The sequence below is a fragment of the Neodiprion lecontei genome, chromosome 5 (genome assembly GCF_021901455.1).
Source record: "Neodiprion lecontei isolate iyNeoLeco1 chromosome 5, iyNeoLeco1.1, whole genome shotgun sequence".
Taxonomy (NCBI): Eukaryota; Metazoa; Arthropoda; class Insecta; order Hymenoptera; family Diprionidae; genus Neodiprion; species Neodiprion lecontei.
This window is the reverse complement of record NC_060264.1, coordinates 29,992,546-30,008,136: the sequence shown is the minus strand read 5'-3', so window position 1 is coordinate 30,008,136 and position 15,591 is coordinate 29,992,546. Positions and strand designations below refer to the sequence as shown.

The following is a 15,591-nucleotide window of genomic DNA, read 5'->3' as shown; positions in this document are numbered from 1 at the left end:
ACCCGCTGACGGCGTCCTTCGGTGTAGAGTTTCTTTCGACCCCAGAGACTGCTGGAAACCTGAGATTCACTTTATATCTCTAGCCACGCTCGCCTCCTCAATGTCCCACCAACACTAACGCCTTATACTCGTCATACGCGTGTTTCTCCAGCTTGTGTTTAATCACGATACGCGTTAAACGAACTCGGAATGTAGATGCAGTGTATGATGCATCAGACGGAGTGGTCGGAAAAAATCTAACCTCGTGTTTTCTGTTCGAACCTATAGATATTTTACCCATTATCCATCAGAGTTGTTCATTTTTTAAGTTTTTTTTATTTATTTTTTTTATTTAGAGGCGCCACTCAAAAAATTTTTGACAAATGCTGAAATAAAAAAAAAAATAAAGAGAATAAAATAAATTTATCGCAAGATCTGGAGGAGGCAGAAAAATATTTAGATGTCGCTACCAATGTCTGGTATTATAATATTTTTATTTATTTTTATGTGTAGAACAGGACTTAAGTAATATGTAATCGTCTCGGAGAAATTTGGATACCAGGTTTTGTATAACCTTAATGTTCCTATTTCGTTTTCAGTACGGATTTTTACGAACAATGATTGATTGGATATCCATACGAAAAAAATAAACTAATATACATACATAAGTCCGTAAGGTTTACGTATAAAAGTAAATAAAACATATTTCAACAATTGTTTTTCAGTATTTGTTACAAATTTTGTCGAGTGGCACCTTAAATAAAGAAAAGTACAAAAATGAACCACCCTGATTAACCATCGGTCAGCCTTTTTCACGTCATGCAGAAGCAATGACACGTATATTGATACCAAGCTTCATTTCAACGTACATGATGACGAACGTATTTGGATAACCTTCATTTGAATATTTCATGTTCAGTTTATTAAATGAAATCAGGCTCTACTAATTAAAGAGAAAATCTGCCTGTCTTATTGCGCAAAATTCCTCAATTTTTTCTCTGTCAATTGTTATGGCATCAGAGTAAAAGAAAAAAAAAACCTGCTAATGGACCGTTTGATTTGGCGATCGGTCAAAATCAGTCGGGATGCTCTCCGGGCGGGCCATGAGCGCATTGGACTGTTAATGGTAGTGCTGGTACATTGGCCGTTCGAAGTTAATCCTCGATGATCGAAGGGGGAACCCCTGCCGAAGGCCACGTGGCGCAGGCGCGACCCAGTTAGCATAGCGCGTTGTGCATGCAACGTAAGTTGGTTGCGTACGTATCGGAGAACCTTCGACCGCGCGCCAACAACACGCTGATTTTGTAGCGCACGGGCCTGCGTACCGATGACGATAATGTTGGCCCGCAGCGTGCTAGATTTTTATTAGGTAATTATTTTCGAACTGCAGGTACTCTGAAGTTTCAAATCCACTTTATCTTGTCACGGTCTTGGCGCATCTGTAGAAAAAGTATTCCCGTTTCAAATATACATAATTCTTATTCACTATGGCTGTTTTCACGATTTGTAACGAGGGAGCTTCCATAAATTACGTAACACGCTCGCCGGGGGAGGGGGGGTTGATATCTTCGTTAAGTAACGATAATTTTTCGTACAACAATGCGTTTTTTCAAACTTGAAAAATATGTGTAACGTATATGATTATTAATGTAATTACTTTTAAAACGAAGAATTTACTGACTGTCGCTGTAAAGTGTTCAAAGAATATTGAAAGAATGCTCTTATCAATAATTAGTTTTAAATTTTTTCAAGAAACGGGGTCATTAATGATAAATGTTATTTCACATTCAGTTTGGGGGGAGAGGTTGATTGCAACAAATGCAGGTTTCAGCATTGCGTAATTTATGGAAACACCCTAAACGAGATGCAACGAGTTCAACTTCGAAATCGACGCAGTCCTCACGTTCTTCGCGAATGCGTTTCATTTCTCAATCTCACCGTCAGGACAGTCCCTGATCCTTTATACCCAGAAATCATTCAGCAAAATTGGGACACTGACGTATCCAACCTTCCGTTATAAGTAATCGGTAAGAAAAATTCCGCAGATTCGTTGTCCGTAGTTACATACGTACGTACAGTTTCCGAAGCGAAATCAATTAGCGAAGAGCGCGCCGGCTTGGCGCACGCGCTGCCCGACGCAGCGCTGCGTACGCTGCGTAACCGCGCAACGCGTAGGACGCAGGACGCATGACGTAGGACGCAGCGCGTACCGACTTCGTTGTATCCACAGCCGCGCGCTACGGTCTCCGCAACGCTCGCGACGCGCGGGGATGACGGGAAGTTAAGCCGCTTACGGCCCGCCTGGCGCAGACCGTCGACCGGAGAGCGGCGGAGGCTCGCTAATTATTTATAGGACCGCGTCCCGTAGCGTCCCTTCGCCCCCCACCTTCCCCTCTCCGCTCCTTCCCCCTCCGCCCTTTGCCCTTCATCATACCGGCGATGCTCCCCGCAACCGGGATACATCCACTCTGTGGAGCTCGAGCTCGCGGTGCCGCCCCCGCATCCTCTCTTTCTCTCTCTCTCTCTTGCGCACGTCTCGACGCGGCTTCTTCGTTTTTTTTTTTTTTCGTTTTGTTCTACGTTTTTTTTTTTTCTTATTGAGTTTGTTATTCCGTCGGGACGCTCTCCGGCGCAAAGAACTGGACCAGGTAAAAGGCACTGGTTTTTCCTGTGAGGGATTAGCGACCATTACCGGCCAAATTGCATGCACTTGACTGTACGCGGTACGATCGATAGATCGTTGAATTCACGCTTGATGTATAACACATATATATACATAACCGACAAAGCTTTTCGTTTGTACTATTAATTATTTTTTATTTTTTGCTTCTTTTATCGAAGTATCGAATACCCACTTCGGTATGGTATTCAAAAGTACGCGAGAAAAAGATAGAGAGAGAGAGAGATAAAAAAAAAAAAAAAAACAACGTAGTCTTTCCAAACGATATACCCGGATCAATAAGCACAAGGATAGTATCGTCGATTGCCCGCTGTGTTGTACCTACCCGATGCTGAAGCGTCAGGTACAACACAGGTTTTCCAAATTGAGATCAGCTCGTGCAGAAAAAGGGCAGCAATTAATTCCACCATCCTTCAGTATTCAGTAACTGATATTTATCCGGTATACAATAGCTGTTATATGTATATCTGTATCTATAACAAGCCTGAGATACTGCTCACAAGGATCTCCGTATTTTTGGTCTAGACACCCATTTAAAGAGTGCTCTTTTTCTTATGTGCATATATATATATATAAAATATGTGTATTATACCTACAACGTGATGCTCAGAACCATCAGTTTTCTGGACCACCGTTGAACGGGCGAGATCAGAGAGCCCGCCAGGAAGTCAAGGGGCGCGCGAGCGCATTGTTCGAATCCCTCTATCCAAACATACCCCTACTATTCTACCACCCCTTGAGTCACCCCCAAACCTGGGTCTCCTGGCTATTCGGCGCGGATCTACGTAATCCTAAAAAATGGACCGACGACTTCCGCTCATATCCATCCTGTAGGAAACACACGTGGTGGCCTCTTTCTAGTCACGATGCGAATGCCCCGCTATCAACGAGGTCGAAATTGCTAAGTGAACTTTGCTCGTCGGCGCGGGAAAGCGAGGCTTCAATTTTTGGACCTTTATGACCGTTTGCTTTTCCTGCCCTTGTTCAAAATTTATAAAGATCTTTTTGGATTCGTTCTATTCACGCGATGAATTCTTTAATTATAAAAGTAACTGGCCTCTTTATTATGATAGTAATACCGCCAATGCTGCAACTACAATGTGAAACAGGATTTGAGATATTTATTTCGATAATCGGATACTCCGATCCAATGGAAATGGTAAAACGGCATTCCAGCTGTCGTAGTTATACATTTCAAAGATTTAGCGCGTAGGTGGATGTTAAGTGACAGAAAATCGAATAGCTTTTGAATTTCATCAAGGACAAAGAGATGAGCAGCCGAATTACTTTGATTCAAGAAAGAACGAAGGGTTGGAGGGTAGCCAGTTAGCCACGTGACTGGGTTTACGTGCAATGTTACCGCAAGAATCCCGATTCCGTGAATGCGAATTTGAGATCAAAGCGAAGACGGGGGAGGATCGTAGAGTGTCAGCAGCCGACTTGAATTTGATTTTTCAATCGAATTGTTAACGCTGTCGTGGCCCCTGATACCCGACGCGCCCTCCTGCTCCACGTCATTCGATTCTGGATGTCGAGTCGTACTCTTTTAGATTATTAAGCAATCGGTGAAAAAAAATTGAAGTCCTAAATCCACTTAGCCAGTCGCAGCCGCGCTTTGATCATCCCGCTTCGTTATCGGAATTGGCAATCCGAGCGGACCGGAACTATCCACGCGACATTTTTAACATCCGAAACATAGTCGTCGACTTTTGTCTCCGTTCTGGGTAAAAGCGACGAGAATAGAACCCGCGAAAGGAGATAAAAAAAAAAAAGTTAAAAACCATAGATCATCCCACCGTCAGACACGTCGAGCGAGGTCGACAACCTTATCCTGAATCTACCCCGAGGTATTGACCTTGAACCTGACCTGGTCCCAGTGCGAATGGCGGTAGGAGGCGCAGACGAAGAGTTGAAATCGGCTTGCGTTTAGCCGGATCCCATTATAACAACACTGAGCTTCCGTAAGCTGCGACGCGGTGCCGTTCACTGTGTCAGTGGCCCAAGCCGTGCACCTCGAACATCTCCGTATATCGGATGCAGAACTGTGTTGCGTGGAGCACATCGAAGCACATTGACTCTCCTAGTCTTGACTCGGGACCTAGAAACTGTGACACCTTTGACGACACTTGGAGTGTGGATCCCCAGATATCGATGGTATGGAGTCGAACCCATGCAAGTGGCAAAGCTGACGTTACTGTTCGGATGAACTTGCGCAACTGCACGATGAACTGAAATTGCAAGGAGGAAGAAAAAGTGTGTGTGTGTGTGCATGTTTATGGTGACCCATGTGTTGGAAAACATGACAGGACACGGTGAGGCACGGATGAAAGTGAGAAGTATACGGAGTGCGTGAAATAGACATGGAACATGGAGAGGAGTATATCAGGGATTGGAGAACCCGATTTCCCGAACGCTGCCCGACTTCGGCGATGGGAAAGGTAGAGAGTCGAAGTGCTTTTACCAATTAGGTAATTTCATCGCGAAGCTAACCGGTGGATTAGATGCCCAATCGTCAAAAGCACCGGCCGGTCTACCTACCGGGGGCAATTAGCAGGGTCGCGGAATGAATGCCGAGTAGTTTCGCCGGTCATTATAACTCGCCAAGGGAGTCTCGACCCTTTGTTGTTTGCCCGTGCCCGATTCGACCCACCAGAATGGACCCTAAACTCCCAAACTCCTGGGATCACCCCTAGCACTGCGCACCTGTGTCGGGGTAATGATCCGTCGAAGGACTTTCATATTACAGATAAGCGGACTAATGATCTTATGCCTCGCGCCGAACCGCCACCCTCTCATCATCAAACCGCTCTTCAGCATCCTCGACCTCTTGCGCCAAAAGAAGGTGCTGCTCAGGTACCGTGACTTGAGAACCACACCAAAGTCTGCGGAGTACACGGTGAACGGTTGCATCGTTGCTCAAATTCTAGATTTTCTCTGTTTTCTGATCACCAGCTGTAATACGACTATGGTTTACGCTTTGAGGGAATCAATTCCCTGTTTCAAAGAATACGGCTCGGTTGTGTGGAAGACAGAATTGGGATACATTAGGTGTAGTTCATCGCTCAAACCATTCGTTTAAGGATCGTGCTGATTCGAGTATTTGTTTGAAGATAAAATGAACTCGTTTGATATGCAAACGACCTTATTCTGCTAACCGACGATATCAGTTTATGGGTTTATTCGCGTGACATTAGTGTCCTCGTCCACCGTTTAGAGCCGCGCAAATTTTTCTACAACCTAACTATAAGAGAAAATAGTGTCTCTCAACCCTAGACGGTCACACCAATTCACTCCAAAAGTGATATTGTGCTTCAAAAATGGGTTACAAAAACCTTAAACAAAATTTCAAGGCATTGTTTAAGGATCGCAGAAAAAGCTCAATCAGTTTTCCTGACCAAAATTGATTGTTTAAATATCGTAAAACATCGGCAATGCTGAAGAAAGTGCCAAAAATTTCGAAAAAGGGCTTTATTTCGCATGAAGAATGGAGCCACGAGGCCCACTTCCACGACCAAGGGACTCTTTGGAACAAAATTTGCCCAGAGTGACTGATTAGGGTTAATCTAATTTCCACTCCGTAAAAGTGCGAGAGAATTCAAGTATGTTTATGCGCTTCGAATACGATTTCACCGTTCACTCTACCATGCGTATATCGTAATACCGTATAACGTAGATTGAGGTATTCGGTACAGATGCGGGGGATGATCACCACCGACCATCGACGACCTGCAGGAGCGGAATCTATTTTCCACCGTGTGCATGCCTCGCCGAACTCGAGTCCCCCGCACTTCACGTTCTCTCGGGACGTGCGGTCCCTTCCTATAATCCAGGAAGCCCCAGGGAGCCCGACGCTTTATTAATAGATAATAATAGGAAACCAATAGCTCGTGTAACCCCGGATCTGGTTCGCAACGAGACCAGACCAAAATTAGAGGCTAACGATAAGACAGGCGCGGTAAACTGTTTCTCTTATAGCCTCTTATCACTTTCCTCCGTGTTAATCGTGTGGGGTATTCTTGTTGACGAGCTGAGAAAAATGTCATTTGTTGTGGTAAGTGGAAAAATTGAGTAAAACAGGTATCGTTGAAAAAACTGTTTGAATATTTGTTGGAATTAGGAAAAACGAGGTACGCGTAACCATTTTGCGCTATTGTCCTTTTTCCTTTTTTGGTTATTCCAACGCAAAATCAGTTTCCGAGGCTTACTCTACTTTTCTAGTTAAACAAGGCTTTAACGTCAAATTATTCTTGCACAAGCGTTAAATTTTCGCAACAGTTGCAAGAAAATATAGCAACAGTGATCGTAATGAGAAAGAATAGCAACGGATACCAGACTTTCCGGTAACAGCTAGAAAACTAATTTTCATTTTGTACTTGCAAGTATATTTTTCGATTGTGGTAAAAAATGAAAATAGTCAAGGACTGAGCGGTAACCGGAACTAAAAACTTCTCTCAGTGTGTTTTTGAATTAGCCATCCCCGAACCTGAAGATTGTTGATTTGGAATTTGAGTCAAGGAAAAAAAAAAGATTAAATATGGATATAAACGGTCTGAACTTTCTCTCCTCGTTTTGAAAAAAGTTCGAGTAACTTGGTGTTCGTAACTGATATGTCCGTCTGTGCGTACGATATTATAACGCACAAACCTACGCAGCAGGAAATCCCATCAGCGGTAATCAAAATTCAAATCCTGCGAGAGCGCGGCCGCTAATCATTTCGTTATTTAATTGAATTCCATGAACACCGTTGCGACGATGGTATATAAATAATTCTAAAAATTCAGGACATCATAATTATTATCGATAATCAATCTACCGTATTTCTCCTCTCTTTTTTTACCCCCCCCCGCAGGCAAGGAAAATCATCGATCAACCGTCCGGGTATATAGGAATGACAAGTTTTATCCTAGATCGTGACGATTTTCGCCTCGATATCTCGGAGGCTAGATACAAAAATCCGCAGGGGATCGAGGCGAGGAATTGAAAAATTTTTGACAAACGTAACCGTCACGCAAAGGACTTATCGTCATCCTGCACCCTCGACGCGGATCGGACGGCGCAACTCCAAGTAAAGGCGGGGATTCTGGGCCTCGGGGGTAAACCGCAGCCTCGCGAGAATCTCGGAATAGATCCCCACGTTGCTAGGGTATCAAAGAAAATCGCCGAGGGCGGGACAATTAATTAATTTCATACTGTACAGTGCACGATGCGACGAGGTTAATTAAATGCGCCGACGATGGATATCCGGATGCTCCAGGATCGTGCTCCGAGATCTGTGTCGTTGGGTGATAACGAGCCTTAAAAAACAGTCTATTTTCATTCCCTACATAAATTAGCTAGTTGACAATTTTTACCAAGAGGAAAAAATTTCTCTTTCATCATCTCGTTTTTCAGTTCATGTTAACTTCACGTAACGAAGTAAGGTAAGTGTGCTAGTTTAGACCCAATTATTGACCGTTTTATTTTTCAAAATTATAAATCGAAGGCACAAATTGTGAATTTCTCTACGCCTAAATCCAATCGCTAAAGGGCTAAACACTGCAAAGTAATTTTTTTGGGTATCTTTGAACTAACGATCGAACAGATGTAAACAAAAAAGATGAATAATTGGGACAGGGTCACTTATCTTAGACACCTAAAAGCTTCCATGAACCGTTACCTGTATTCCCGTGTAAAATTTTAGTCGACGATATTTTCGGAATAATTTTCCTTTACGGCTGTGGCTAAAAGTAAAAAAAATGAAAATAAATAAATAATACGGATGAAGGTTGTTACATTCAATAGGACTTGACGTGGATTATTGAAATTTTCATTAATACATAAAAATTAGGGGAACGATGGGAAATCGCATGCGGAATAAAGGATGTGTGGAATTCAGTAAATACTCAATATAAATATGCGACATTTTATTATTCAAATGATGATAATAATTATTTACAGTTCCCAACTTCACTTTTTCATTATTTGCATACAAGTGCGTATGTTGGTTCCATTTTGACGAACTGTCCATTTATCTTTTCTCTTCGTTCTCAGTTTTCTATTCTGTCTTACGTTTCAACGTAACCCCAGGCTCGTAATCGCAATGATGTGTGAAATCATCGTTATTATTACTATTTTGTAATATAACATATTCTTATATATAGGTACTACATATGCATTTTATCATACACGTACGTATAAGATTATGTACAATGAAATGTTTTATCATATTGATTCGATAATCTCTCTCTTACATTATGCGTGTATCGTTGTTAAAAAAATGTTCCGTTTTTGTGTCGGTATTCCTTCTGATATCGTACCTACCGTACGCCTGAATTTATCATTGACATTCGTAATCTGTCTATGAATGCATAATGATCGTGTTAATTTTCGTCCAATTAGTGTCTATCCGTGAAAACGCGAAAGATCGAAAGTATGGAATTTCCCATTTTTTTTTTTTTTTTTTTTTTACGAAAGTCGCACAACGTTTTCATTAATTGAACGAAAGAAAAAAGAAAAGAAAAGAAAAGAAACAAAAATAGAAGAAAAGAATAGAAAAGGAAGGAAAAAAAAATAATAATTCCTGCTAAATTTTCCAAAATAACTCGAAAATCAGTAAGCGAAAGACTACCAACGGTCACGTAGTTACTGAAAAGCTATCAATTTCTATGACAATGAGTGCAAGTTGAATATCAATTTTCGTACAATAATGATTTCAAAAAATGCATCATTTGTAAAAAAAAAAAATGATCAGCGGTTATCTAAATTCGCATCAAGGTGTTTTTAAACTCGCGTCATTCAGGAAGATTTGCAAACGGTGAGAAATTATTATTTTTTTTTTTTTACCTTTTGAAAAAAATATTGCAACAGGGATAAATCCGTAATTCGGCTGAAAAATCGTTATAATAGCTTAATCTTTGAGGCTGTAGTGCCATATTCTTGGAATATCGAACCACATAAAAAAAAAAAAAAAAAGAAGAAGAAATTGCACAAAAATTATAAAATTTTGATGTATCGCGTTTTCACAGGGTAATATAAACCCTCCTCGTATGTATACGCGACATACCATTAGTTGTTCGTACGTTGAATGAAACTTGATACTTTTTTCAAAAATCATCCGCGGTGTAAATCCAAATTATTGGATAACTAAATCGTCGTCGAGTTGATACGTATTCAAATTCACTGTATACGAATGTTTCGTGATGAAATAATATCGTTAACTTTAATCTGATAACGATTTTCTCACTGATACTGATACAAATCAAATATTCTTATCCTCTTAGCAGATTTTTTTTTTGAAATTATACAGGCTATCCTCAGATCGTCGATATTATTGTCGTTAGATTTCGAAAATACCTGCATGATGGCTGTAGGACGGTGAACGAGGTCGCTGGTCCCCGAACACCGTTGTTCAGCATTACAATACAGGTATACGAATTACGACTAGCGATTAGGATGCCAACAATATGCAGATTATAATAGAAGAATGGTGATAATAATAGTAAATTATAATAATACGGATAATAATAGTAGGTATTCTGTGTGGGGAAAAAACGACTAAAATTAAAATAATAATAATAATATTAACTAGTAAATTATCTAACAACAATTGTAGGACGTGATACCGTTGTATTGATTTGAATATGAGGAGTCGCATGGAGCAGTTATGTACATATTGTACGTTCATATTTTACTCTCATTTTTGCAATTCACTCGTATTCATTCAATTATACTTTCTCTTTTTACCAATTTTTATCCTGACAAACTTATTAAAAAATTTATTATCCACAAGTCGGTAGGTGTGTTCGATTGTTAGATAATAAGTATTAACAGTTTCGGCAAGATTGTGTAACTGGCTGAAAGTCTTGATATTGGTATTCCTAGCGTCCTGGGAAAAAACAAAAAAAAAAAAAAAACAAAAAAGGAATAATATTGACAATAGATACGACAATGTAATGATGATAGTAATGTTCGTTATCTAACTCTTAATGATATCCCAGTTAATACGCTCATGATTTTACAGTAATCATTAACGTATATAGTTATGATAAAGTTGTTAATAAATACACAATATTGTAACACAAATTGTGAAATTTTCGTATAACTGCATCGGGATCAGGAATAGGTTTCGCGCGTCAACACTACGATCGTCTAATTTCATTTGGTAATTCGTAAAGCACACAGCGCCACTCTGATCGCAGCAAAGAAAAAGAAATAATTATAGGTGCTTGTGGAAGCCGGCAATAAAAAAAATTGTTAAAAAAAAAAAGAAAAAAAAAAACGCCATTTAGACTGTCGGAATTTATGGAAGCAGATGATCGCGGCCAGCGCTCATAATGGAATCATTAAAAAACACTCGGTCAATCACGTAGAAACGCGTATCCTACGCAGGGTTATTAATGGTAAAATTGTAAAACACTGCTGCCGCATCATCTGATATAAGACACGATAATTCGCGTGGAACTTTTCTTTTTTTCCTTGCATACTCTACTCTTCACCGGTACGCGTTGACGCGAAATAAACTAGATCGTGGAGCAGAGTGGCGAAGTGTTTGTGATTAGTGTATATCGAATATGAAAATGAGGTGAAACAAAGTAGTGAAAAATTGATAATTGAACCAACAAAGAAAAAAAAAAAAAAACAACAAAAAACCAAAAAAGCAACAGGAGTAAAAATAACACTAGAGTCAATCTTCTGGCGAAATGTTTTTCTTATATAACTACTTACTGCTAATGTAAGTAAAATAACGTTGCGGCGAAGAATGCGGGGCGTAGGGGGATTGCAGTGACGAGAGGGTTAAAAGAGCGCAACTCGAAAAAGGCCTTTAAAGAATATCGGAAGTAACGATAAGAGAAAGAAAGAAAGAAACAAAGAAAGAAAACAAATGAGGAGTAAAACGTCACTTGTCGGTCAATTATGCGACGTACCGCCGTTTTTGCGAAATTATTGCGTGACATTGAAAAGAAAAGTAGGCCGAAACTCGAGCGAAGAGTAGTAAACGAAAATAAGAGGACCGCGCGTTTCTCAATTCTTCCTGCAATCCTCCCCTCCCACCATTTTCGATATCTTCGTCCAGTTCCGCCAGGCGTTTATCTTTCGTCCACGATCCCTTTTACGACTCTAACGAATATTTACTGATTATGCTCATTTAAATCGGGGTCAAGTTCACCGGGATAGGTTATCCTGAAAGCAAATTCGCAGTTAGCACAGGGTTTTCAAAATATTGCGGTGTAAAGTCGTACAAGAATTTGCACGACCGATCGGCGTAATGTTATAAAAAAAAATAATAATAATAATAATAACGTCAATGCTTACTTCTCGTCTTCCAAAATATAATCGGATGGGGCCTGCTGCTGCTGTGCCTGTCCGTTGTGCTGCGCGGTCCCCGGAGGCGGTGGGTTCGGATGAGGCCCGTTACCACCGATCGGTGGCATGGCACCTTGGACAGGCGGCATGGCTCCCGGTGCTGGCAACATGTTGTGGTGGTACTGGGGGTGGTGGTAATTATTTTGAGGGTTGTGATGCATTTGCGATATCTGCGAGATCTGAGATATTTGCGAGATCTGAGATAATTGGGTCTGGTGGTAATAGTCGGATGGCACGTAGCTGTTTTGATAACCGTTGTAACCGGTCTGGCTAGCGTAACATTGTGCGGGATTGATGGGTCCAGCCGAAGCGGAACTCCATGGGAATCCGTAATCACCGTGGTGCATTTGGTTCATTTGAGGTGGATAAGACGACGGTGGCAATTGGCTAGAGCCAGGCGTCAACGGTGGCGATGGTGTCGTCAAAACGCTGCTGGCCCCGCTTCCTCCGGTCGGCGTCGTTCCAAGTCTTGGATACATCAGGTTATGTGCGGCAAGCAGCGGTGAATTCGATGACGGCGGAACTTTGCCGCCGGGCGGTGATCCGCCCGATGATCTCCGACTCGATCTCGATGTCTTGTTGTTACCCGCGTTCTGCGAAGCGTTCGATTGCTGTTGATTTCTAGGCGATACCTTTGGCGGTGTTGTTTGTTGCTGGTGTTGCTGTTGTTGTTGCTGCTGCTGCTGCTGCTGCTGTTGTTGTTGCTGTTGTAGCTGCTGTCTGCACTTGGCTCTACGGTTCTTGAACCAAACCTGAAAACAGAAATTTTCACCGATGTTAAAGGGCGGTGATGTGATATTTACGCAGGTTCGGTTCAACTTTAGACGTCCCTCGAATGTCCGGGCCACACGGGAAAAGTGGAAGTATTTTGGAGTGCTTGACAAAAATGGAAACACTCGTTGGGGTGTTGAGAGGTACTCTGATAAACTTTTGTTCGTTGTTGATTGGAATTTTTGCAAATAACGGGAGTAGCAGGAAATTTTATCCAGGACTTATTCTTTCAAGGCTACTCTTGGGTTCAACGAGACACTGGAGGTGAACGTGAATCAAAACATGAATAACGAGTTCGCGTATACCGGTTAAAATTTCTGTAGACGTATCGGTTTCAATTGTATCGTCATTCGTGTACGTGTGAGTATTTTTTACGAACGAGTATATGTCTCCCACCCGTGTAGGTACTGTAACGATATTTATAACAGACCGGGTGAAGAGAAAGAGCCCCGCCAGATTCCCGAGGGATCGGTTCGCGGTCTCGGTCTTACAGGCGGGAGCGTTAATCGAGGCAATGAAAAAGTAATCGGGTCCGGGCGGGCGTAACATTTCATTAAATCTCAACAATAACAAGTTCTGGATATGGGATGAGGTATAAGGTACACGTTGCGCGTGGGGCGATTCTCGAGCTGCTTGCTCGCCCCTCGGGAGGCGAAGCCGAGCGCTGGGAACGGAACGGAACGGAACGGAATGGAACGGAAAGGAACCGAACCGAACCGAACGGAATGGAATGGAATGGAATGGTAGGGGAGGAGGGATCTGCGCACCCTCGAGGGGACGGGGCACCATAGATGTGGCCGACTGTAACAACAAACACGAAAGAGAAGGCAGACTAAGGCTGAAGGCTGAAAGCCGACGGCGAATGTCGGTGGTAGGCTCGATTCCCCCTGGAAGGCCGCAACCCTCGTTGCGCCCGAGCACGCCTCGGTAATCCCCGCACAATGTGGCCAGGGGTCTCCCTCTACCGCGGCCCCATGAATCTCTGTATTAACCATACATGCGGAAACAGCGCTTGCTTCACGTACACCCGAACCCCGTATATATATACCTGTCCGTTTTCACGTCGAAACTATACCCATCGCGCCCCTTCGCTCAACGATTCGATTCTTCAACGGCAAATCCTACTGTTGCAGTTGCAGTTGCAGTTGCAGTTGCTGCAGCTCCCCCGCGTTTAGTTGTCGCAGTTTTATTTTTAAAAAAAATTTTTTTTTTTTTGCATTCCGTTTATAATCTTACGGACACAGCTGTATAACACCGAAGAAAAAAAAGTCTCCAGCTAATGAGTATCGTACAAGTTTCAATGTCGTAATATGTACCCATAGATACTTTTGTCTTTCACAGAAATTGAAAATAAATACGACTCTGAGTAACACGTTCGATGTTAGGATTGTTGAAAAAATGTAAAAATTATCCTCGAGTCTGTAGGTACAGATGAGACGTAACGATTGAGTCGAAATTGCTTTACTGGTTGATAAAAAAATCGCACCGTATCGCACAAATACCGTGGATTAACGAGGATATATACATGTATATATATATATGGTGAGCGTTTGCGCACGGATGTCAGAGCCGTAGGAACCGCAAAAGATCGAAAAAGAGAGGTGAGAGTGGAGCCATTAGCACCCCGTTTGCCCCCCGTGTTTACCCAGTGACACCCCTAGTTCAAATTGAAAGGCATATCCAGGGTCCCGTTCGATCGTCGCTTGTATGGGGTGTCGAGGCCCCTGCGGGGCCTTGGCATCATCGGGAAGCTGTGTTTGCACGCTGAGGTGCAAATTGCACCACCATCTGGTTTACATCCAGCAAAACGATTCGTGTCCAACGTGTAACAACCAACCGCTTGCCTCGTGTGTATCCGTACCAAACAGAACGAAAAGGACGGTGCAGAAATTTTCTCTCGCGTAAATTATTTCAGCTGGCGGTATCGATCTTGGATGTTTTATTTCATTAGCATAACGACGCTTACGTCTTCTTTTTCCTCCAATTCGAAATACACTTTTCTCAAAAACACGCCCACGTAATCTGATTTCATAGATATCTATCTCTCTCTAGGCCTTTGAACGTTTTACTCTGGATTGAGTGAACTAGATTTCGTGTTAATTTGAAAAAAAATAAATAGATAGATAAATAAATAATAAAAATATACTCGTTTCTTTTTAAAAAAAATTTCAAAGCCACAGACAAATAATAATCATTAATGAAAATTATCCACGTCAACGAGGAATCTACGGTTAAGATCGATGTATAAATATCGAAATGGATTTGAAAACGTGATGCGTTCGATTGTTAATCTCAATGGATGAATACTTTTAGTTACATTCGTTCAAGCATGTCGCGCGGTGCAGCTGCTTCGTTCTCGCGTTGTGCCGACGGGAACACAGCCGTGATCGTAATCTGGAAGCGAAATCATTTCTGCCTAAAAGAGATGAGAGGCGAGGTAGATTCGCCGAATGTATAACGCACGCGCCTACTTATTTTTATACCTTAAACACTGTACAATCGTACAGCGATTCGCGGGAGAGAAATCTGCTTTTTTTTTTTTATATGCAATTGGAATTCCGAGATCAGCGCTGGGCTGAAATGAACGGCTGGTGTATGCGTATTTATACACTGTTAAAAACGATGGTGAACTTACTACACATTTAATGTACAAAAGAATGGTCAATTTACGAAATCGGGTTAGAAATTTACAAAATTACTATGTATTTGTGTTAAATATAGAATGAAGATTGTTGATTTTGATAGATGAAATTTTGATACACCGTTATGCCCGCGTGAATATATATATATATATATATATATATATATATAGTGTACGA

At 41.7% G+C, this 15,591-nt stretch overlaps 2 protein-coding genes across 3 annotated transcripts in view; one reads left to right on the top strand and one right to left on the bottom strand.

Moving 5' to 3' along the window:
* Positions 1-15,591, top strand: part of LOC124294734 — a 147,981-nt gene that overhangs the window by 81,928 nt on the left and 50,462 nt on the right. The window lies entirely within an intron of this gene.
* The window catches only part of LOC107221265 (homeobox protein OTX1 A-like), a 60,528-nt gene continuing 53,497 nt past the window's right edge, over positions 8,561-15,591 (bottom strand). The window contains exons 4-6 of one of the 2 annotated variants that reach the window (XR_006904669.1): positions 11,951-12,753; positions 11,363-11,818; positions 8,561-10,523 (exon numbers count right to left, since the gene is read on the bottom strand). Coding sequence is in view for 1 of the 2 variants with exons in the window: in XM_046741516.1 (XP_046597472.1) it covers positions 11,767-11,818; positions 11,951-12,753 (855 nt within the window). In the remaining variant the exon portion in view is untranslated. Of the gene's footprint in view, positions 10,524-11,334; positions 11,819-11,950; positions 12,754-15,591 lie in introns of those variants that run through there. The other variant, XM_046741516.1, reaches the window with a different exon arrangement.